Source organism: Coregonus clupeaformis, unplaced genomic scaffold (genome assembly GCF_020615455.1).
Source record: "Coregonus clupeaformis isolate EN_2021a unplaced genomic scaffold, ASM2061545v1 scaf1893, whole genome shotgun sequence".
In the NCBI taxonomy this organism is placed as follows: domain Eukaryota; kingdom Metazoa; phylum Chordata; class Actinopteri; order Salmoniformes; family Salmonidae; genus Coregonus; species Coregonus clupeaformis.
Window position 1 is genome coordinate 13,711 of NW_025535347.1, and position 24,272 is coordinate 37,982.

General features: G+C 45.9%; 1 protein-coding gene across 1 annotated transcript in view; it reads right to left on the reverse strand.

Annotated features, from left to right (window-relative positions):
- LOC121568621 (potassium channel subfamily T member 2-like) overlaps positions 1–24,272 on the reverse strand; it is a gene marked incomplete at its 5' end in the record, with an annotated part of 48,183 nt that overhangs the window by 1,302 nt on the left and 22,609 nt on the right. Inside the window, 15 exons of the mRNA XM_045218902.1 lie at positions 190–274; positions 492–837; positions 1,026–1,154; positions 3,312–3,395; positions 3,510–3,611; positions 4,493–4,604; positions 4,810–4,944; positions 5,192–5,263; positions 5,929–6,101; positions 6,245–6,350; positions 6,621–6,948; positions 7,640–7,896; positions 8,061–8,213; positions 8,703–8,759; positions 8,952–9,060. Coding sequence (XP_045074837.1) covers positions 190–274; positions 492–837; positions 1,026–1,154; positions 3,312–3,395; positions 3,510–3,611; positions 4,493–4,604; positions 4,810–4,944; positions 5,192–5,263; positions 5,929–6,101; positions 6,245–6,350; positions 6,621–6,948; positions 7,640–7,896; positions 8,061–8,213; positions 8,703–8,759; positions 8,952–9,060 — 2,248 coding nt within the window. The remainder of the gene's footprint in view (positions 1–189; positions 275–491; positions 838–1,025; positions 1,155–3,311; positions 3,396–3,509; positions 3,612–4,492; positions 4,605–4,809; positions 4,945–5,191; positions 5,264–5,928; positions 6,102–6,244; positions 6,351–6,620; positions 6,949–7,639; positions 7,897–8,060; positions 8,214–8,702; positions 8,760–8,951; positions 9,061–24,272) is intronic.

Below are 24,272 nucleotides of genomic sequence, written 5' to 3' on the forward strand. Positions count from 1 at the left end.
AAGTTATACACCATTATAAAACATTATACCTGCAGGCTTTTTTAGGAAGTGTTACCCACTTATCTTTAATGATTTCTTCCTGAGTGAATGTGCAAGACTTAATTTAACCAGTATATTGAGGGAAATTGTGTGAAATTGATTGCTGATGATGTGTGATTTGACTGAGCCATCAGGATATTGTGTACTCACACCACATCATGCAGCTCCAGCCTGGTGTCAGGAGAGGGGTTGATGAGGATGTAAGACAACCTGTTGCCCTGGTCCGTCATCCCGTCTGACACAGGAAGTACACACCACAAGACAGGAAATAAACATGCCATGTCACAGGAACTCAAATGATACCAATTAAGTTGTTTCTTAGTAATGTTGATAAATAAATTGTGGAGGAAAACACAAAGCTATGAGCAAACTGTTCTATTGCATTAGGCAGGCGCAGTGCAGTGCTACATGACCACACATCCACCCCTCAGAACATATCCAACAGTACTCACTGAATCCGGTGGGTGAGAGGCCTAGGTGTTTCATACGCGTGCGGACCAGAGCGTTGAGCTCCTGTCTCTCAGAGCGTCTGAACAGGGTCAATCTCTGCTGGCTGATCCTCTCCGCAGCGCTCCCTGTGCCCCCCTTCGACCCGCTGTGCCCCCGACCCCCCTTCCTGCTCAGCCTTCTGGCCCACTGCATGCTCTTCCGCCGGAGGAGGGGGTGGTCCGAGGAGTGGGAGGAAGAGGAGGGGGGCTCGGAGGAGGTGGAGTTGCGGTGGGGACCCCTCCGGGACAGCAGGGGCTCCCTGGGCTCTCTGGTGTCCTCATAGTCCTCCACTGTGATGGACACCTGGGACTGAGAGAGAGACACACATACACAGCTCAGACCAATATCAAGCAGCAGCTGTTTCTATTGTGAGTTGTTATTGAGTGAGTTGAGTTTTTATTCTGGGTGTTGATGTTTTATCACTAAAACGTCATGATGATGTACTGCTTGGTGTCATTGATTCCTGTAAATGGTGATCTTTCTTTCCAGACAGGTACCTCAGAGACTGGTAGCTTTTGTGCTTCAGTGCGGTAGATGCCGATGGGGATGTCACCAGTGGAGGAGCACAGTTTCTGGTAGAGTCGACCATAGGTGCGGATCCACAGGTCCTCCTCAGTGATCTTCATCTATGAGCCCAAACACCCCACCTTCATCATCTTCAGTACCAGGCAGCTACATTAATGTCCCTTCAACCTCAGTACCAGGCAGCAACATTAATGTCCCTTCAACCTCAGTACCAGGCAGCTACAATAATGTCCCTTCAACCTCAGTACCAGGCAGCTACACTAATGTCCCTTCAACCTCAGTACCAGGCAGCTACAATAATGTCCCTTCAACCTCAGTACTAGGCAGCTACACTAATGTCCCTTCAACCTCAGTACCAGGCAGCTACACTAATGTCCCTTCAACCTCAGTACCAGGCAGCTACAATAATGTCCCTTCAACCTCAGTACCAGGCAGCTACACTAATGTCCCTTCAACCTCAGTACCAGGCAGCTACACTAATACCCTTCAACCTCAGTACCAGGCAGCTACATGAATGTCCCTTCAACCTCAGTATCAGGCAGCAACATTAATGTCCCTTCAACCTCAGTACCAGGCAGCAACATGAATGTCCCTTCAACCTCAGTACCAGGCAGCTACATTAATGTCCCTTCAACCTCAGTACCAGGCAGCAACATTAATGTCCCTTCAACCTCAGTACCAGGCAGCTACAATAATGTCCCTTCAACCTCAGTACCAGGCAGCTACACTAATGTCCCTTCAACCTCAGTACCAGGCAGCTACAATAATGTCCCTTCAACCTCAGTACTAGGCAGCTACACTAATGTCCCTTCAACCTCAGTACCAGGCAGCTACACTAATGTCCCTTCAACCTCAGTACCAGGCAGCTACACTAATACCCTTCAACCTCAGTACCAGGCAGCTACATGAATGTCCCTTCAACCTCAGTATCAGGCAGCAACATTAATGTCCCTTCAACCTCAGTACCAGGCAGCAACATGAATGTCCCTTCAACCTCAGTACCAGGCAGCTACATTAATGTCCCTTCAACCTCAGTACCAGGCAGCTACATTAATGTCCCTTCAACCTCAGTACCAGGCAGCTACACTAATGTTCCTTCAACCTCAGTTCCAGGCAGCTACATTAATGACCCTTCAACCTCAGAACCAGGCAGCAACATAAATCTCCCTTCAACCTCAGTACCAGGCAGCTACACTAATGTCCCTTCAACCTCAGTACCAGGCAGCTACACTAATGTCCCTTCAACCTCAGTACCAGGCAGCAACATTAATGTCCCTTCAATCTCAGTACCAGGCAGCAACATTAATGTCCCTTCAACCTCAGTACCAGGCATCTACCCTAATGTCCCTTCAACCTCAGTACCAGGCAGGTACACTAATGTCCCTTCAACCTCAGTACCAGGCAGCTACATTAATGTCCCTTCAACCTCAGTACCAGGCAGCAACATTAATCTCCCTTAAAACTCAGTACCAGGCAGCTACACTAATGTCCCTTCAACCTCAGTACCAGGCAGCAACATTAATGTCCCTTCAATCTCAGTACCAGGCAGCAACATTAATGTCCCTTCAACCTCAGTACCAGGCAGCAACATTAATGTCCCTTCAATCTCAGTACCAGGCAGCAACATTAATGTCCCTTCAACCTCAGTACCAGGCAGCAACATTAATGTCCCTTCAATCTCAGTACCAGGCAGCAACATTAATGTCCCTTCAACCTCAGTACCAGGCAGCAACATTAATGTCCCTTCAACCTCAGTACCAGGCAGCTACATTAATGTCCCTTCAACCTCAGTACCAGGCAGCAACATTAATCTCCCTTAAAACTCAGTACCAGGCAGCTACACTAATGTCCCTTCAACCTCAGTACCAGGCAGCAACATTAATGTCCCTTCAATCTCAGTACCAGGCAGCAACATTAATGTCCCTTCAACCTCAGTACCAGGCAGCAACATTAATGTCCCTTCAACCTCAGTACCAGGAAGCAACATTAATGTCCCTTCAATCTCAGTACCAGGCAGCAACATTAATGTCCCTTCAACCTCAGTACCAGGCAGCAACATTAATGTCCCTTCAATCTCAGTACCAGGCAGCAACATTAATGTCCCTTCAACCTTAGTACCAGGCAGCAACATTAATGTCCCTTCAATCTCAGTACCAGGCAGCAACACTAATGTCCCTTCAACCTCAGTACCAGGCAGCAACACTAATGTCCTTTCAACCTCAGTACCATCTAAGCAGGGCTGTATACTGTATACTCACAGCACAGAGGAAGCCTGAGCCAGGCATGGAGTCTAGTCCCAGCAACAGTCTCGTGATGGAAATCATGTAATCCTTCACAAAGGACTGGTGGGAACAAACAACAGAGGGTCATTGATCAATAAAGGGGCAATACAAATATTGTAGACTGAGTTTTGAGATATGGAGTGTTGCTGTGCTGGGGTGAGAATTTGGACTAACCTGATACAGTAGAGTATCCAGCATGCTGACACTGAACACCTTCCCCGCAGCGAAGGGTAGACGAAACATGAAGACCAGGTTGGAGCCCCCCTCTCTCTCTTTCTATAAGATCACCATACACAGGAAGAAGGAAACAGGGAGAGAGAGACAGGGAGAGAGAGAGAGAGGGAGAGAGAGAGAGACAAGGAGAGAGAGACAGGGAGAGAGAGACAAGGAGCGAGAGAGACAGGGAGAGAGCGAGACAGGGAGCGAGAGAGACAGGGAGAGAGAGAGACAGGGAGAGAGAGAGACAGGGAGAGAGAGAAACAGGGAGAGAGAGACAGGGAGAGAGAGAGACAGGGAGAGAGAGAAACAGGGAGAGAGAGACAGGGAGAGAGAGAGACAGGGAGAGAGAGACATGGAGAGAGAGACGGAGAGAGAGAGACAGGGAGAGAGAGACAGGGAGAGAGAGAGACAGGGAGAGAGAGAGACAGGGAGCGAGAGAGACAGGGAGTGAGAGAGACGGAGAGAGAGAGACAGGGAGAGAGAGAAACAGGGAGAGAGAGACAGGGAGAGAGAGAGACAGGGAGAGAGAGACGTGGAGAGAGAGACAGGGAGAGAGAGACAGGGAGAGAGAGACAGGGAGAGAGAGAGAGACAGGGAGAGAGAGAGACAGGGAGAGAGAGAGACAGGGAGCGAGAGAGACAGGGAGTGAGAGAGACAGGGAGAGACAGGGAGAGAGAGAGACGAGAGAGAGCGACAGGGAGAGAGAGAGACAGGGAGAGAAAGACAGGGAGAGAGAGAGACAGGGAGAGAGACAGTGAGAGAGAGAGACAGGGAGAGAGAGACAGGGAGAGAGAGAGACAGGGAGAGAGAGGGGGAAATGGAAAAGCATTACATTAATGGAGTACCACTTCCTTTTGACTTTCCAACATGACCCATCATTAGATGGTCTGACTAGGATGGTCCGACTCATCAGAGAGAGTACGATAATACAATGTTACCTTCTCCAGCTTGGAGAGAGCCAGGGAGTAGTGGTCTTTGACTTTGAACTGCATGAAGCGCATGTTGGCTGGGTGGGTGAGCTCAGTAATGATGCTGAGGGCTGGGAACAGTCTGGGAGGACAGATGAAAGAGACACAATCAAGAATGCTTGCTGAATGCAGATATCTATGAATGCACACGAACAACTGAACCGTGTGTAGACTGTACACAGGAATGTTGGATTCTGCAGGATGGTATGGTTGGGTATGGTTGTGTGAAGGATGTGTAATGGTTGTGTAATGGTTGTGTAATGGTTGTGTATGGTTGAGCAGCCAACCTAAAGAGGGTCTGGACGTTGACTATGGTCTTGGCGTCTGCCATGTAGTCCTCCTCAGCAATCATGGAGCTCTCTTTATCAACCACCACCATGGTGTCAGCAAACGTCACTCCACAACGCAGCAGACTGTCCAGGCTAGAGGGGGAGAGAGAGAAGGGGAGAGAGAAAGAGAGAGAGAGATAGAGAAAGATTGGAACAGAACTGACGCTGTGGATATACAGAGAAATAGCAGTGAGCAGAGAGCGGGAATGACAAACTGATGCAATACACAGTACAAAACAAAGTCAATCAGGGGAATGTAGATGCTACAGTATGAATTAGAAGTAGGAGTGAAAAGCAAAGCAGAGTGATGCCACGAGGGTACTGAGGAGGATTCTCTTACTTGTCAATGGAGCCCACTGTGTAGAACACCATGGGGAACCAGCAGATAGCTTCCAGGAAGTCTGGCTCAGGTCTGAATCAATCACAACACATATGGATTACATACAGCACAAACTTATAGCTACCATAACAAACAGACAGGCTCCCTGCAGTGGTAGAGATAGAGAAGTAGCCTGAGTCCCAGATCTGTTTGTGCTGTCTTGCCAACTCCTGTAACTCCCATTATCTCTTATGATGGTCCTATGCTATTATTTTTATTATTATTGTCATGCGCTAATCACCATAGGAGTTGGCAAGACAGCACAAACAGATCTGTGACACAGGTTACTAGAGAACCCCCAATCAGCAAGAGAAATATAAAGTCTGGCTGCTGTGTGCAGAGAACAGTGGGATTGCAAACCACTACATGGCCATGACTCAGCTTTTTATTGGCCTTTTATTGGATTCCACTTTAATATGCCCATATTGGGGTTGCGCACCTGGAGAAACCACAGTTATATTTCATATTATGCGCACAGTGCACTGCAGAGTGCACATAAACTCTTGAAACATAGACATTTTTATACAGTAAATTCTGTTAATGGAAATCTTAAAATGAGACCATCCCTTCTTCCCAGACAGTGTGTGAAGACGGCCCCTTCTTTATGCTCCACCTGCAGTGTGATCACACCATAGAGACTTACAATGTTCTAGATCTGTTATTCTATGGTTTCCTGCAGTGTGTCTGTTTCCACTCACATGGTCTCCAGTAGCAACACAATGGGGTTGAGCTCTTTCCTGGGGCGGTAGTAAGCCCTCAGGGGCGCGATAAAGTTGTATAGGCCGTTTCCTGCACTCTCCGCCGACACGATGATCAGCTTGTTCTTAAAGCCGTAGGACCGAGCGTCCTCAAACGGGATGTGGTGGCAGGCCTATAGGAGAGGGAGATGACACCGAAAATGAATTCTAATGGATTACATGAAGGTCATCATCATCATCATCAAAGAGGAGGTAGGTAGAGAGGTAGGATGGTTCTAGTTGAGGGTAAGTAAGCCAGAAGTAGACTGATTCCCACCTTGTCCAGGCGCAGACAGCAGAAGGGCATTTTTTCCTGCAGCAGGTGACACAAGGCAGGGGAACTGCCAATGTACGGAGAGTTCAGCGGGTACCCCTTCACCCACCTGCCACATGCACACACACACGCACACACACACACACACACACACACACAGCACGCACGCACACACACACACACACACACACACACACACACACACACACACACACACACACACACACACACACACACACACACACACACACACACACACACAAAGACAGACAGAAACACACAAACACATTTACACCTGGGTCTGGGGACACAACATAGCAGGACTCAAATAAACTAATTCAAACACACATTAGACCTCCGGCAATTCCTAAACACTTACTGGCAGTGTCCAACCCCCCACTGGCCCTTCTCATCTCCGTCCCCCTCCTCCTTCCCCTCGTCCCCGCCCTCGTCCTCTGATTGGTCCCCCAGCAGGTCGAAGGTTGCTGAGTTGACCCCGTCCACCAGCTCCAGGACAGGGGCGATGCTGTGGCGTCTCTCCTCAGCAGAGTCTGCTGTGGCTGGGAGGGCCAGGGTGTTAGCGCCCCCCAGCCCCCCCTCTACCCGGCTGGCCCTGCCACCTCCCCCACTGCCCATGGTCATATCCCCCGGGCCCTGGCCCTCTGGGCTGCTGTCACTGGAGTCCTGCAGGTCAATAGCCACCGTGCCTACGGGGGACAGAGGACACATACAATCACACATACTGTCAATGACCAGTCCACACCCTTAGTAGAAAACAGTTATAGCACTGTCCTGTCCATACAAGCATAGGCTAAAGTGAAAATGTGCCCTATAACAAACACAGATACAGATGCAAATTAAGCACACAGGGCAAGCACAGATCCAGAATCAGTACTATTTGGCTTTGTGAGAGTACCAATGTGCTGTGACTGGGAGTACCATTGTTCTCTCACAAAGCCAAATAGTACTGATTCTGGATCTGTGCTTGCCCTGTGTGCTATGTTTGCATCCGTGTCTGTGTTTGTTCTAGGGCACGTTTTTACTTTCAATCTTTGAGAACCAGAAATCCCAGTGCTCCCCACCAGGTGGTGTGGTTGTAAAACGTCTCTAAAACAAAAGGAAACCTAAATGCCAGATATATTTACATCTGACATTTCACTCAGAGACATACAATCAGATACCGTTGTATTCCTCATACAACTGTTAGGCTTCTTACATCTGCCTATTGTGGATCTAAATGTAAAACATATCTGTGCCTAATCTGTGCCATGTACATGGATCAGGAAATCTTCACAGTGGTGATGACAGTGAGTCAGAATTGTATATTAAGAAACATTATGCTAAGTGCACTTAGACAAAGGATCTGAGTTTAACTGTGTCTCAGTGAGACTGACTGACCCATGCTGGCGATGATGCTGTGGACAGGCAGTCTGGTGAGTCCATGGTAGATGGTCTGGGGCCCCACCCCCCTGTCACTGCCCTTGGGCCCCCCCCGCGTGGGCTTTCTGTGGCCCCTGACGAAAGCTGAGTTCTCCTCCTTGGAGATGTTGATGTAGAAGCAGGTGTCAGAGCCACCCATGATGTGGCAGGGACCTGGGTTCAGCAGGATGTTGGCATTGTCCAACCTCCGCACTCCGATCAGACACACACCATACCTGACCGAGGAGGAGAGGATCAGACACAGGAAGTGTGTGTGTGTGTGTAGGTGTGTGTGGTTAAGAGCATCTGCTAAATGACAAAAATGTAAAATGTGTGTGGTGTGTGTGTGTGTGTGTCTGTGTGCGTGCGTGTGCTTGTGTGTGTCTGCTTATTGACTCACTTCTTGTGTGCGTGGAAGGAGGCGAAGGTGAAACTCTTCCCCTGGTACTCCCCAAAGAACTTACTCTCCTCCAGACAAATGTGATGCACCTCATTGGCCGAGCAGCGGCGGTAGGTGCGCTGCCACTGGTCAGCCGAGCAGGTCCCGCCCTCCCTGAGACATGATCAGGGAATTAATTGGTCATGAGGGGACAGAGTTGACCTTTTAAACAGTGGTGCACACAGCTTTCCTTTCAGCATCAACCTCACATCAAAGACACTTCCCCTCAAGGCTGCAGTGTTAACGATTTACAGCCATGTCAGAAACCAATCAAGTTTAGCCAGTACTCAGACACATGCAGGGTACAGACACTATCAGAGCAATACACATGGGCTGTGTTCACTTTGACAGCCTTTAGAAAGGATGAATTGAGAGACAGGAGGTGAGAAATAGAAGGGTGCGGACGGAACGGAGAGTGTGGCTGTGCGTGGGCGGTGATGTGAGAAGGACTGCATTACAGAAACAACTGTCGGCTGTAAATAATAAATGGACAGTTACATGGGGACAGCATGCCTGACTGAGTTAATGTCACCGCACATCAGGGATACGGAAGGAGGGGGAGGGGGTTGTCGGTGGTTTAGGAGGACAGTGACACACACTGACCTGTTGAGGGGCTGGAAGGCTCCTGCACGTTGCCTGAAGGCCTCTGGGGACGCTGTTCTGAAAGGGGGGGGCAGCAGATAGAGGCTCATGACTGGTCTGGTAGGTCAGTAGTCTATCTACCATGATTAATCTGCTGTGTACAGCTCAATGTACACAGCATCTGTTAGGTCAAAGGACATACTTCACTGCCTCTGTCTGGTACCACCCACGCCCATGGGAGAAAGTGTGTGTGTGTGTGTGTGTACTCACTGTCCTCTAGAGGAGTGGATCAATAGGGTGATGAGGGTGGAGGTAGCAGGACACACACAGTTCAGGGCCAGCATGGCATACTTAAACTCCTCTTCACAAACCACATGATCTGCAGACACAGGCAGCAAGGGACACAAAGCAGTAACACTCAGTATACGGTAGTGGATGTGTCTTCACAGGTAGGTAGTGGGACAAACATGCTCTGTCTCCTTGCCTCCTTGATCCAAGTCTCAGTGCATTGAATAATCCACATGGACTAGGATGGAATCCAGAGTAAATAGGTTCTGCTGTACCTGTGTGCAAGAGTGACTGCATGTCTTTGTGTGTCTGTCTGATAATGTGTCTGTCTGATAATGTGTCTGTCTGATAATGTGTCTGTCTGATAATGTGTCTGTGTGTGTGCCTTTGTGTGTGCCTGTGAGAATGTAGGTGTGTAAGTCCATGTGAATGTGTGTGTGTGTGTGTGTGTGTGTGTGTGTGTGTGTGTGTGTGTGTGTGTGTGTGTGTGTGTGTGTGTGTGTGTGTGTGTGTGTGTGTGTGTGTGTGTGTGTGCATATGTGCCTGTGTGTGTGGCATTTAGAATGTGTGTATATGGATTTTTGTCAGCCCCTAAAGCCACCCTTTTAGTGCAGGTGCATCCCAAAGGCTTTAATAATTGATATGTCAGTCAGAGACTGAGATGAAGTCAGGCCTGTTAGCTCAGTGTAAACGCAGTGGTTTATGCAGAACACTAATTAAGTCTGATGGAATTAAAACATCTTAATTAATCTCAACATAGCACACCCAGATGCTCCCTCCCTCTATCAAGTAGGCTGCATCAGGTGAATCTACACTATGATTTAATCTGGCATATTATTATTATTATTATTATTATTATTATTAACTCAATGGCACAACAGGATGCAATTAGCAGAGATAAATAAATATACATTCTTCAAATAGACAGTCAACTCCCTGTCATGTCAGATGATCTTCTCTTCTCCTCCTCAAGGCATTGTCTCTTTTTACCCCTTCACTTTATATTCTGGGTTGTTTTTACCCATTCAGTTTATATTCTGGGTTGTTTTTAACTCCTTCACTTTATATTCTGGGTTGTTTTTAACTCCTTCACTTTATATTCTGGGTTGTTTTTAACCCCTTCACTTTATATTCTGGGTTGTTTTTAACCCCTTCACTTTATATTCTGGGTTGTTTTTAACCCCTTCACTTTTTATTCTGGGTTGCTTTTACCCCTTCAGTGTACATTCTGGGTTGTTTTTACCCCTTCAGTTTATATTCTGGGTTGTTTTTACCCATTCAGCTTATATTCTGGGTTGTTTTTACCTCTTCAGTTTATATTCTGGGTTGTTTTTCCCTTCAGTTTATATTCTGGGTTGTTTTTGTATTGTCTATTCCTTATTTTGGGGTTAAGGGGACCTGGCAACACCCCTGCAGTGCAGTGTCTTATTAAAGGACCTTTCACACACTCACACACTTAACACAGGCCTGGGAGGGAGGGAGAAAACAGAACCAGTCTGAACAAACACAGATAACACCCATCACTCCTCCTTCACTGCTCCTGCCTTGTCTGTTTCTCTTGTTTCTCTTGCTTCTCTTGCTTTTCTGCTACTCTAATCTCTTTGTGACAATAGAGTTATGGCCAATGAAATGAGGCTCAGGGAGCAGCCATTTTCCATGCTGTGTAATTCTTGATTACGTTATATGCTGTGATCAGTTGACAAACATTATTAGGGGTACAGTGTTTGGTACAAATGAGATCTTGGCCTTAAATGCCTAGATGCGCTTTGCATATTGATAGTCGACAGAAACGTCAGTAGCTAGAATTGGCCAGCCCCGCCTCTCATGCCTCAGGAGGATGTTAGTAGCTAGTAAACACTTAAAAGCAATGGGACACAGATTGTTTCTGTCTAGCGGCTTTACTTCCATTAGACTCACCAACAGAGGGGAAAATGTTGTTGATGATGATAATGTTTTTTATAAATTTGGTCTTTTACCAAATAGGGCTATCTTCTGTATACCCCCCCTACCTTGTCACAACACAACTGATTGGCTCAAACACATTAAGAAGGAAAGAAATTCCACAAATTAACTTTTAAGAAGGCACCTGTTAATTGAAATGCATTCCAGGTGACTACCTCATGAAGCTGGTTGAGAGAATGCCAAGAGTGTACAAAGCTGTCATCAAGGCGAAGGGTGGCTATTTGAAGAATCTCAAATATAAAATATATTTTGATTTGTTTAACACCTTTTTGGTTACTACATGATTCCATATGTGTTATTTCATATTTTTGATATCTTCACTATTATTCTACAATGTAGAAAATAGTAAAAATAAAGAAAAACCCTTGAATGAGTAGGTGTGTCCAAACTTTTGACTGGTACTGTAAGACAAAATAATTTCAAGGGTTTGAGTGAGAGGACTAACTGCTGTCTTCAAGTGGCCACACACCTCTCCAGTGTGTGCACAGTTGCTATGTAATTTCAATGCACTCAAAGAAGCGTCTTCAACTATAAGGTGCTTTTGTTTAGCTCTCCTAGCTGTGCAGTTGAGGAACTAGAGCATGTTGAAACACAGCCCTGCATCCCTGCCTTTACACAATTACTGTTGTTGTTTACGCAATCCAAAAACGGTCCATTATAAATCGCAATCTGGGTCAGGTGGGCATAATTTGAAAGCTTGTTCTATTGCCAACATGACTAGCTAAATTATAAAACATGATCTTATAGTGTCATGAGAATCATGAGTGCATTCAGATGAGTGGTCCGCTGCAAATTTTCTTCATAATACAACAAACATAGGCTCATTCTGTTCAGGATAATCCAGGGTATAACGCCATGTCATCTTGTAACTGTACATCAAACATATTGATCATAAACATTGACACTGAATATTACATGAGTTTTATGATATGAAAATGTGAAGTGCACATTTGGACTCACGAGTGTTTGGCTTGACATCAAAGCAGTATTTATTATAATCCTCAACGTCTCATCTTTCAAAATAGATAGAGTCGTCGTAATTTACACCATTTCCCTTACTCAGTCGACAAGAAATGTGCAAAAGTTGCCCAATTAGCGGGAGGGATGGGGGAAACATCTTGTAACGCGCGATGCTCAAGTTCAGAACGGATGTCAGTAAAAATCCCATACAGAGCTGTGAAGCGCAGAGCCAAAGCTCTGGCGTCATGTATAGCATGTTACTGTACAGCCACTATGTTCCAATTTAGGCACTGACAATCTTAAATAAATTTGATATGGAGTGTTGGTCAGTGTGTGTGTGAGAGGTGTGTGTGTGTGGTTCTGTGTGTATGGGTCTGTGTGTGTGTGTCTCTGTGTGTGCTAAATGTGAGTGTGTGTGTGTGTCTTTGTGCGAGGTGAACTCCCTCACTGGCAGCAGATAGTAATTACTGCAGGTCTGCCCAAACAGCAACCCTAGTTAAATCAGCATGCAGTTATTGTGTGATGGTGTGTGTGAGTGACCAGGTTAATATAGCTCAGCCCACCAGGAACACACCAGGTGATTGATGTTCAACATGTGGTCATGGAAAATCAATTAACACCATGCAACCCAGTCAACCCACAAGCCAATTCTGATTCATATAAACCCCCTCTGATCCTTCCCACACAGAGAGAGCGCCTGAGTGGCAGTCTGCTCTCTCTGCGTCTCTGCATAGAGCCATCCCAACATACACTGAGTGAACATCTGCTCTTTCCATGACATAGACTGACCAGGTGAATCCAGGTGGGGTGCAACTCAATATATTAGGAAGGTCTTCCTAATGTTTTGTACACTAAGTGTATATGATCTATTATAATAGACATTAGGCAGTTGTAAAGCTATTTGTGGGGATCAAATAAAGTCTCCTCTCTGGACTAAAACCTAATCATGACAAGTGTACCATATTACGTATTGGATCGTATTGGACAAACACATACAGTTGATAACAGAGGTGTCATGTAATGTAGCTGATGATTTCGAGAGGGCACTCATGGGCAAAATAGGTTATTTGGGTATTATTGTCAGGGAAACAGTGACTACATGTTATCTATCTCTAAGCTAGAACTAGATGGATCTAAGGGGGCATTTGCCCCCGCAGTTTCAATGTATTTTATTTGACAATTTAAAATATATAAACATGTTTACAATGTGCTGTGAGGAGGTCGTCGGGTAAGCTTGGCGTCGGGTAAGTTTGGCTTTATACATAGCTTGGGCTTTGTCGAGTAAGGCTTAAACTATGTATTTAGATTGTAGTTAGGTATTGTAGGTAGGTATCGTGGGTTGTTGTATGTAATTATTGTAGGTTAGTACTGTATTCGGCGGTGCCGGGTGTAGCACGAAGCTAGCTAGCTAGCTAGCTAACTCACCACCTGGACTAGCTGGCGAGTAGCTATTAGCAACGGTATAGTTGTCTCACGCCTGAGAGTGCTTGTAATTACGCCAGCTGGCTGCCTACAATAATTACATACAAGAACTGCCTACCATTCAGCTGTTTTCTAACCTCATTGTCTGAACCGTTAACGTTAGGTAGTAAGTGACTACTGTGCTTGAAATTTAGCTAGCTTGTTGCTACCTGGATAGCGACTAGTAAACAATAGCTGGAATGACCGAGCGAACAGACGCGAACTGGCTGAGTCAATTCAGTGGCTAGCTTTGCACTTGGCTAGCTAACAGTAGCTGCTAGGGGTAAGTCATAACCTACACTTGTGTTTTGTTCTTTACATATTGATAGCCCGAGTCGTTCAAGGAATTCGGGACATGTGTGACTAGTTAACGTTAGTTTGGCTCTCTTTGTGTTCGTGCCGTGAAAGGAGGGGTTCTTCTTTGTCTGAAAGCAATGGCTAGCTAGTTTGCTAACTATCCTAGCTAACTAACTGGCTGAATAAGTTGACGACGGACTCGCTCAAGCTGTCGGGACTAACCCACAACGTTAGACACGGACACGAACGATCTGCTTGCGTGTTGATACACTGGTGGTTTGTTGTGGCTGAGTATTGGCGCTAAACCGTGTTGTTGGAGACCGGCATGCTAGCTGGCTGTGGCGTCTTATGACGAGGTGCCCGGACGTTTTCACGGAATAATACTGCACCTAGTTAGCTAGCTGAATAAACTAAGTTAGTCTATTCCTAGAAAACATTGAACCGCTGTAGTTTACAACAATTATAGTTTCTGAGGTGGAAGTTGGGAGAGTTATATTTGGGAGTTGTGGTGAGGGAGGCCCCGCTCTCTCCTTTCCCAGATGTTTAGTTCATTTCATTCCGATCTCCTCTGCATTATTGTAGCCATCTGCTGCAGCCTGTCAACTATGCCTCTGCCTATCCCTGTTCTCTCCTCTCCGCACAGGCTACACAAACGCCTCACACCGCGTGGCTGCTGCCTCTCTAACCTGGTGGTCCCTGCACGCACAACCCACGTGGAGTTCCAGGTCTCAGGCAGCCTCTGGAACTGCCGTTCTGCTGCCAACAAGGCAGAGTTCATCTCAGCCTATGCTACCCTCCAGTCCCTCGACTTCTTGGCGCTGACGGAAACATGGATTACCACTGAAAACACTGCTACTCCTGCTGCTCTCTCCTCGTCTGACCATGTGTTCTCGCATACCCCGAGAGCATCTGGTCAGCGGGGTGGTGGCACAGGAATCCTCATCTCTTCCAAGTGGACATTCTCAATTTTTCCCCTGACCCATCTGTCTATCTCCTCATTTGAATTCCATGCTGTCACAGTCACTAGCCCATTTAAGCTTAATATCCTTGTCATCTATCGCCCTCCAGGTTCCCTTGGAGAGTTCATCAATGAGCTTGACACCTTGATAAGTTCCTTTCCTGAGGATGGCTCACCCCTCACAGTTCTGGGGGGATTTCAACCTCCCCTACGTCTACATTTGACTCATTTCTCTCTGCCTCCTTCTTTCCACTCCTCTCCTCTTTTGACCTCACCCTCTCACCGTCCCCCCTACTCACAAGGCAGGCAATACGCTTGACCTCATCTTCACTAGATGCTGTTCTTCTACTAATCTCACTGCAACTCCCCTCCAAGTCTCCGACCACTACTTTGTATCCTTTTCTCTCTCCCTCTCCTCCAACACTACTCACTCTGCCCCTACACAGATGGTAATGCGCCGTCGCAACCTTCGCTCTCTCTCTCCCGCTACTCTCTCCTCTTCCATCCTATCATCTCTTCCCTCTGCTCAATCCTTCTCCCTCCAATCTCCTGATTCTGCCTCCTCAACCCTCCTCTCCTCCCTTTCTGCATCCTTTGACTCTCTATGTCCCCTATCCTCCCGGCCGGCTCGGTCCTCCCCTCCAGCTCCGTGGCTTGATGACTCATTGCGAGCTCACAGAACAGGGCTCCGGGCAGCCGAGCGGAAATTGAAGAAAACTAGACTCCCTGCGGACCTGGCATTTTTTCACTCCCTCCTCTCTACATTCTCTTCATCTGTTTCTGCTGCTAAGGCCACTTTCTACCACTCTAAATTCCAAGCATCCGCCTCTAACCCTAGGAAGCTCTTTGCCACATTCTCCTCCCTGCTGAATCCCCCCCCCTCTCTGTGGGTGACTTCGTCAACCATTTTGAAAAGAAGGTTGACGACATCCGATCCTCGTTTGTTAAGTCAAATGACACTGCTGGTCCTGCTCACACTGCCCTACCCTATGCTTTGACTTCTTTCTCCCCTCTCTCTCCAGATAAAATCTTGCGACTTGTGACGGCAGGCCGCCCAACAACCTGCCCTCTTGACCCTATCCCCTCCTCTCTTCTCCAGACCATCTCCGGTGACCTTCTCCCTTACCTCACCTCGCTCATCAACTCATCCTTGACCGCTGGCTATGTCCCTTCCGTCTTCAAGAGAGCGAGAGTTGCACACCTTCTCAAAAAACCAACACTCGATCCCTCTGATGTCAACAACTACAGACCAGTATCCCTTCTTTCTTTTCTCTCCAAAACTATTGAGCGTGCCGTCTTTAGCCAACTCTCTTGCTATCTCTCTCAGAATGACCTTCTTGATCCAAACCAGTCAGGTTTCAAGACTGGTCATTCAACTGAGACTGCTCTTCTCTGTGTCACGGATGCTCTCCGCACTGCTAAAGCTAACTCTCTCTCCTCTGCTCTTGTCCTTCTAGACCTGTCTGCTGCCTTTGATACTGTGAACCATCAGATCCTCTTCTCCACCCTCTCCGAGCTGGGCATCTCCGGCGCGGCTCACTCTTGGATTGCGTCCTACCTGACCGGTCGCTCCTACCAAGTGGCGTGGCGAGAAGCTGTCTCCGCACCACGTGCTCTCACCACTGGTGTCCCCCAGGGCTCAGTTCTAGGCCCTCTCCTATTCTCGCTATACACCAAGTCACTTGGCACTGTCATATCCTCACATGGCCTCTCCTATCATTGCTACGCTGACGACACACAACTAATCTTCTCCTTTCCCCCTTCTGATAACCAGGTGGCGAATCGCATCTCTGCATGTCTGGCAGACATATCAGTATGGATGACGGATCACCACCTCAAGCTGAACCTCGGCAAGACGGAGCTGCTCTTCCTCCCGGGGAAGGACTGCCCGTTCCATGATCTCGCCATCACGGTTGACAACTCCGTTGTGTCCTCCTCCCAGAGTGCGAAGAGCCTTGGCGTGACCCTGGACAACACCCTGTCGTTCTCCGCTAACATCAAGGCGGTGACCCGATCCTGTAGGTTCATGCTCTACAACATTCGGAGAGTACGACCCTGCCTTACACAGGAAGCGGCACAGGTCCTAATCCAGGCACTTGTCATCTCCTGTCTGGATTACTGCAACTCGCTGTTGGCTGGGCTCCCTGCCTGTGCCATTAAACCCCTACAACTCATCCAGAATGCCCAGCCCGTCTGGTGTTCAACCTTCCCAAGTTCTCTCACGTCACTCCGCTCCTCCGCACACTCCACTGGCTTCCAGTTGAAGCTCGCATCTGCTACAAGACCATGGTGCTTGCCTACGGAGCTGTGAGGGGAACGGCACCTCCGTACCTTCAGGCTCTGATCAGTCCCTACACCCAAACGAGGGCACTGCGTTCATCCACCTCTGGCCTGCTGGCTCCCCTACCTCTGCGGAAGCATAGTTCCCGCTCAGCCCAGTCAAAACTGTTCGCTGCTCTGGCACCCCAATGGTGGAACAAGCTCCCTCACGACGCCAGGACAGCGGAGTCACTCACCACCTTCCGGAGACATTTGAAACCCCACCTCTTTAAGGAATACCTGGGATAGGATAAAGTAATCATTCTACCCCCCCCTTTACTCCAACCCACCCAAAAAAAACATAAAAAAATAAAAAAATAAAAAACATTGTAAAGTGGTTATCCCACTGGCTATAAGGTGAATGCACCTATTTGTAAGTCACTCTGGATAAGAGCGTCTGCTAAATGACGTAAATGTAAATGTAAATGTTAAAAGACAGTGTTTACACTACCTTGTAGTTTATCAATAAAACGGGCGGATGGTGAAGTAGACATACTTGGTATTCACATCTCAAAAAATATAAATGAACTTACCACAATCAATTTCAATAGAAAGTTAGCAAAAAGAGATAAGATTCTGCAACCATGGAGAGGTAAATACTTGTCTATTTATGGAAAAATCACATTGATGAACTCTTTGGTCCTATCACAGTTTACTTACTTACTAATGGCACTGCCTACTCCAGACAACTCGTCTTTTAAATCATATGAGCAAAAAATATTTCATTTTATTTGGAATGCTAAGCCAGACAAAATTAAACGTGCCTATTTATATAATGAATATGAGTTTAAATATTAAAGCTTTAAGCCTCTCATTAAAAGCTTCACTCATACATAAGTTATACTTAAACCCAAAATTGTTCTCCAGTAGATTATTAAGAAAGGCTCATCTTTTGTTCAAAAATGGCCTTTTTGCCTTTATACAGATTACAACTTCTCATTTCTGACTAATTGAAAATGAAATTTTGTTTAAAGTATCACCCTTTCTTAAACAAGCCATACAAATCTGGTTACAATTTCAGTTTTATCCTCCAGAAAAGATAGAACAAATATTACAACAAATGTTATGGTTAAACTCAAATATACTGATTAATAAAAAAACATTCTTAATGGAAAATGCTATTACATGTATTAATGATATTATGAATATAAATGGTGGAGTTATGTCATATACAGTGGGGAGAACAAGTATTTGATACACTGCCGATTTTGCAGGTTTTCCTACTTACAAAGCATGTAGAGGTCTGTAATTTCTATCATAGGTACACTTCAACTGTGAGAGACGGAATCTAAAATCCAGAAAATCACATTGTATGATTTTTAAGTAATTAATTTGCATTTTATTGCATGACATAAGTATTTGATACATCAGAAAAGCAGAACTTAATATTTGGTACAGAAACCTTTGTTTGCAATTACAGAGATCATACGTATCCTGCAGGTCTTGACCAGGTTTGCACACACTGCAGCAGGGATTTTGGCCCACTCCTTCATACAGACCTTCTCCAGATCCTTCAAGTTTCGGGGCTGTCGCTGGGCAATACGGACTTTCAGCTCCCTCCAAAGATTTTCTATTGGGTTCAGGTCTGGAGACTGGCTAGGCCACTCCAGGACCTAGAGATGCTTCTTACGGAGCCACTCCTTAGTTGCCCTGGCTGTGTGTTTCGGGTCGTTGTCATGCTGGAAGACCCAGCCACGACCCATCTTCAATGCTCTTACTGAGGGAAGGAGGTTGTTGGCCAAGATCTCGCAATACATGGCCCCATCCATCCTCCCCTCAATACGGTGCAGTCGTCCTGTCCCCTTTGCAGAAAAGCATCCCCAAAGAATGATGTTTCCACCTCCATGCTTCACGGTTGGGATGGTGTTCTTGGGGTTGTACTCATCCTTCTTCTTCCTCCAAACATGGCGAATGGAGTTTAGACCAAAAAGCAATATTTTTGTCTCATCAGACCACATGACCTTCTCCCATTCCTCCTCTGGATCATCCAGATGGTCATTGGCAAACTTCAGACGGGCCTGGAGATGCGCTGGCTTGAGCAGGGGGACCTTGCGTGCACTGCAGGATTTTAATCCATGACGGCGTAGTGTGTTATTAATGGTTTTCTTTGAGACTGTGGTCCCAGCTCTCTTCAGGTCATTGAACAGGTCCTGCTGTGTAGTTCTGGGCTGATCCCTCACCTTCCTCATGATCATTGATGCCCCACGAGGTGAGATCTTGCATGGAGCCCCAGACCGAGGGTGATTGACCGTCATCTTGAACTTCTTCAATTTTCTAATAATTGCGCCAACAGTTGTTGCCTTCTCACCAAGCTGCTTGCCTATTGTCCTGTAGCCCATCCCAGCCTTGTGCAGGTCTACAATATTATCCCTGATGTCCTTACACAGCTCTCTGGTTTTGGCCATTGTGGAGAGGTTGGAGTCTGTTTGATTGAGTGTGTGGACAGGTGTCTTTTATACAGGTAACGAGTTCAAACAGGTGCAGTTAATACAGGTAATGAGTGGAGAACAGGAGGGCTTCTTAAAAGAAAAACTAACAGGTCTGTGAGAGGTGGAATTCTTACTGGTTGGTAGGTGATCAAATACTTATGTCATGCAATAAAATGCAAATTAATTACTTTAAAATCATACAATGTGATTTTCTGGATTTTTGTTTTAGATTCCGTCTCGCACAGTTGAAGTGTACCTATGATAAAAAATGACAGACCTCTACATGCTTTGTAAGTAGGAAAACCTGCAACATCGGCGGTGTATCAAATGCTTGTTCTCCTCACTGTATGCAGCTATCGAAAATATATGGGAATGTCTTCTCAATCCAAAGGTATAACCAACTGATTGCAGCATTACCACAAAAATGGAGGAGGCAAGTGGAAAAGGGAGAAGGTAGGGAACGTGTTTGTCTTCCATATATTAAAGATACAAATTGGCTGAAAGGAATTGGCATAAATAGAAACACATAGCAGTTTCATTAGAGGACAAAAATGTTGACATCTGTACCATACAGGTTGCAAAATAAATGGGAAGAGATTTTCGATGAACCGATTACATGGCACATGGTTTATGAACTGGTACAAAAAACAACACTTGATTCAACACTTCGAGTTTTTCCATTTAAATTATTATACAAAATTCTTGCCACCAACAGAATGCTATATATATATATGGGGCATACAACAATCTCAGCTCTGTAGATTTTGCTGCGAAGAGACAGAATCACTAGATCATTTATTCTGGTATTGCCCCTATGTAGCTTGTTTCTAGTTACAGGTTCAGGAATGGTTAAGAAATCACAACATTCCCTTAAAATGAACCTTACAAATAGCAGTGTTGGGCGATTTGGAAAGCCATAGTCAGTCAATAAATAATATAATAATACTTGTAGGAAAGGTTTTCATCTTTAGCTCACAATCTGTGGATACTATACGATTAGAAAGGTTCAAAATGTATGTAAAACATCACAGCACAATTGAAAAATATATGGCACATGGAACCAAACGAGGGTGGTCTATGGTGATAGGCGGGATGGGCTGAGAGTGGCTAAAGGATGGGATTAAAGAATTTACATACCATGTATGTAAAATGTGTATGCAAAATGTGTATGTAAAATGTATATGTAAAATGTATGTATATGTAGCAGAAAAGCAAAAAAAATGTTTTATGTGTCCTCCAAAGTGGACGGGTTAATAATACAAACAAAAACATAAACATTAAATAAATAAAGGCTCCACTGCGTCTCATTAGTGCCACCCACACTGGCACTTAGCGAGGGGATTCAGCACCCTGTCACAATGTGCCTGTTCACGCCACTAAAAGCCCATTGCTGCATATTGATTGGTTTCTTCAGTTTCCTCCACTCTGGTTACATGACCACTGACAGGAAGGACACTGTATTATGTAGTGACTTTATTGTCTTAATATGAAGAGATTGGCTGTGTCTGTTGAATTGACTCATGTGTATTAATTTATCAATTTTGGGGGTAAATTGAAATGTTGCAAAACCATTGCTCTCTGTGATATTGGCTTCATTGTGATTCAGGTAGCATTTCAGCTCTATTTAATGTAGCTACTATCCCCTATGCAAGCTAACTGTAGAAGCACTAGTAGATTTTCTATCTACAACACATTCCTCCACTTAATACTAAGAAATCCAGACTGGAACACATTCAACATTTCTTTTCACAACTGAATTGATTTATCTGAAAAGAAAACGTACGAAGAAAAACAATGAAAGGAATTAAAACCTTGCACAAAGGTGTTTGATTTAGTGTTCACAGTACTGCACATGCAGCCCTTCCCCAATCACATCAAATATATGCAAATTAGACATTTCAAGTACCCCTCAAACACCAACATTTGCCTTGGACCGTGTAATTTTGGCTAGCCAATATCATAATATTCAACATTCTGCCCTACAGCACCAAGCAGAAATCACCTCGCCACAGAGCTCTCCTCAGACCTCCAGGACTGGCGTGTGACTGAGATAAGCAGCAGAGTAGAGCAGATAGGCAGACATAGGAGAAGAGAAAAAGCAGCTTCATGCTATTCCATCTCATTGGTAATGCCCCAGCCTAAACTAATAACAAACCAATGTATTCAGATGGAATTCAGACTGTAAAAAGGTAAAGCAAGGCTGATAGATGACACCCTGCCTACAGGAAGCATATTAAGTAGGCAGATACTCTGCAGTAGTGATATAAACTGGATTTCCTTGACAAAGGTAATGGGATAAAATATGAATCATTAATCGAGACAGCTTGGATGAAAGCAGGGAAGTAGGATTGAGTTTGAAGTCCCCGAGGCTGCAGTCAGAGAAGTGCGATAGTGGAGAGAGAGAGAGAGAGAGAGAGAGAGAGTGAGAGAGAGCTACAATGAACTATAGTGCAAAATACAAACCCTCCAACCCAAAAAGGCCTGTGGTGTTGATGGTATCCTAAATGAAATGATAAAATATACAGACCACAAATTTAACATTATCCTCAGCTCTGGCATCTTCCCCAATATTTGAAACCAAGGACTGATCACCCCAATCCACAAAAGTGGAGACAAATTTTACCCCAATAACTACCGTGGGATATGCGTCCACAGCAACCTTGGGAAAATCCTCTGAATTATCATTAACAGCAGACTTGTACATTTCCTCAGTGAAAACAAAGTACTGAGCAAATGTCAAATTGGCTTTTTACCAAATTACCGTACGACAGACCACGTATTCACCCTGCACACCCTAATTGACAAACAAACAAACCAAAACAAAGGCAAAGTCTTCTCATGCTTTGTTGATTTCAAAAAAGCTTTTGACTCAATTCGGCATGAGGTTCTTCTACACAAATTGATGGAAAGCGGTGTTGGGGGAAATACATACGACATTGTAAAATCCATGTACACAAGCAACAAGTGTGCAGTTAAAATGGGAAAATAACACACACATTTCTTTTCACAGGGCCGTGGGGTGAGATAGGGATGCAGCTTAAGCCCCACCCTCTTCAACATATATATCAACGAATTGGCGAGGGCACTAGAACAGTCTGCAGCACCCGGCCTCACCCTACTAATATCTGATGTCAAATGTCTACTGTTTGCTGATGATCTGGTGCTTCTGTCCCCAACCAAGGAGGGCCTTCAGCAGCACCTAGATCTTCTGCACAGATTCTGTCAGACCTGGGCCCTGACAGTAATCTCAGTAAACCAAAAATAATGGTGTTCCAAAAAAGGCCCAGTTGCCAGGACCACAAATACAAATTCCATCTAGACACCGTTGCCCTAGGGCACACAAAAAATGATACCTACCTTGGCCTAAACATCAGCATCACAGGTAACTTCTACAAAGCTGTGAATGATCTGAGAGACAAGGAAAGAAGGGCCTTCTACGCCATCAAAAGGAACATAAAATTCGACATACCAATTAGGATCTGGCTAAAAATACTTGAATCAGTTATATACCCATTGCCATTTATGGTTGTGAGGTCTGGGGTCACCTCACCAACCAATAATTCACAAAATGTGCAAATAGTCCAGGTAGCCATGATTAGCTGTTCAGGAGTCTTATGGCTTGAGGGTAGAAGCTGTTGAGAAGCCTTTTGGACCTAGACTTGGTGCTCCGGTACCGCTTCCCGTGCGGTAGCAGAGAGAACAGTCTATGACTAGGGCGGCTTGAGTCTTTGACAATTTTTAGGGCCTTCCTCTGACACCGCCTGGTATAGAGGTCCTGGATGGCAGGAAGCTTGACCCCAGTGATGTATGGGCCGTACGCACTACCCTCTGTAGTGCCTTGCGGTCGGAGGCCGAGCAGTTGCCATACCAGGCGGTGATGCAACCAGTCAGGATGCTCTCGATGGTGCAGCTGTATAACTTTTTGAGGATCTGAGGACCCATGCCAAATCTTTTCAGTCTCCTGAGGGGGAATAGGTTTTGTCGTGCCCTCTTCACGACTGACTTGGTGTGTTTGGACCATGATAGTTCGTTGGTGATGTGGACAACAAGGAACTTGAAGCTCTCAAACTGTTCCACTACAGCCCCGTCATTGAGAATGGGGGCGTGCTCAGTCCTCTTTTTTTTCCTCTAGTCCACAATCATCTCCTTTGTCTTGATCACGTTGAGGGAGAGGTTGTTATCCTGGCACCACACGGCCAGGTCTCTGACCTCCTCCCTATAGGCTGTCTCATCGTTGTCGGTGATCAGTCCTACCACTGTTGTGTTGTCAGCAAACTTAATGATGGTGTTGGAGTCATGCCTGGCCATGCAGTCATGGGTGAACAGGGAGTACAGGAGGAGACTGAGCACGCACCCCTGAGGGGCCCCCGTGTTGAGGATCAGCATGGCAGACGTGTTGTTACCTACCCTTACCACCTGGGGGTGGCCCATCAGGAAGTCCTCGGATCCAGTTGCAGAGGGAGGTGTTTAGTCCCAGGATCCTTAGCTTAGTGATGAGCTTTGAGGGCACAATGGTGTTGAACGCTGAGCTGTAGTCAATGGATAGCATTCTCACGTAAGTGTTCCTCTTGTCCAGGTGGGAAAGGGCAGTGTGGAGTGCAATAGAGATTGCATCATCTGTGGATCTGTTGGGGCGGTATGCAAATTGGAGTGGGTCTAGGGTTTCTGGGATAATGGTGTTGATGTGAGCCATGACCAGCCTTTCAAAGCACTTCATGGCTACAGACGTGAGTGCTACGGGTCGGTAGTCATTTAGGCAGGTTATCTTAGTGTCCTTGGGCACAGGGACTATGGTGGTCTGCTTGAAACATGTTGGTATTACAGACTCAGTCAGAGACATGTTGAAAATGTCTGTGAAGACACTTGCCAGTTGGTCAGCACATGCTCGGAGTACACGTCCTGGTAATCCGTCTGGCC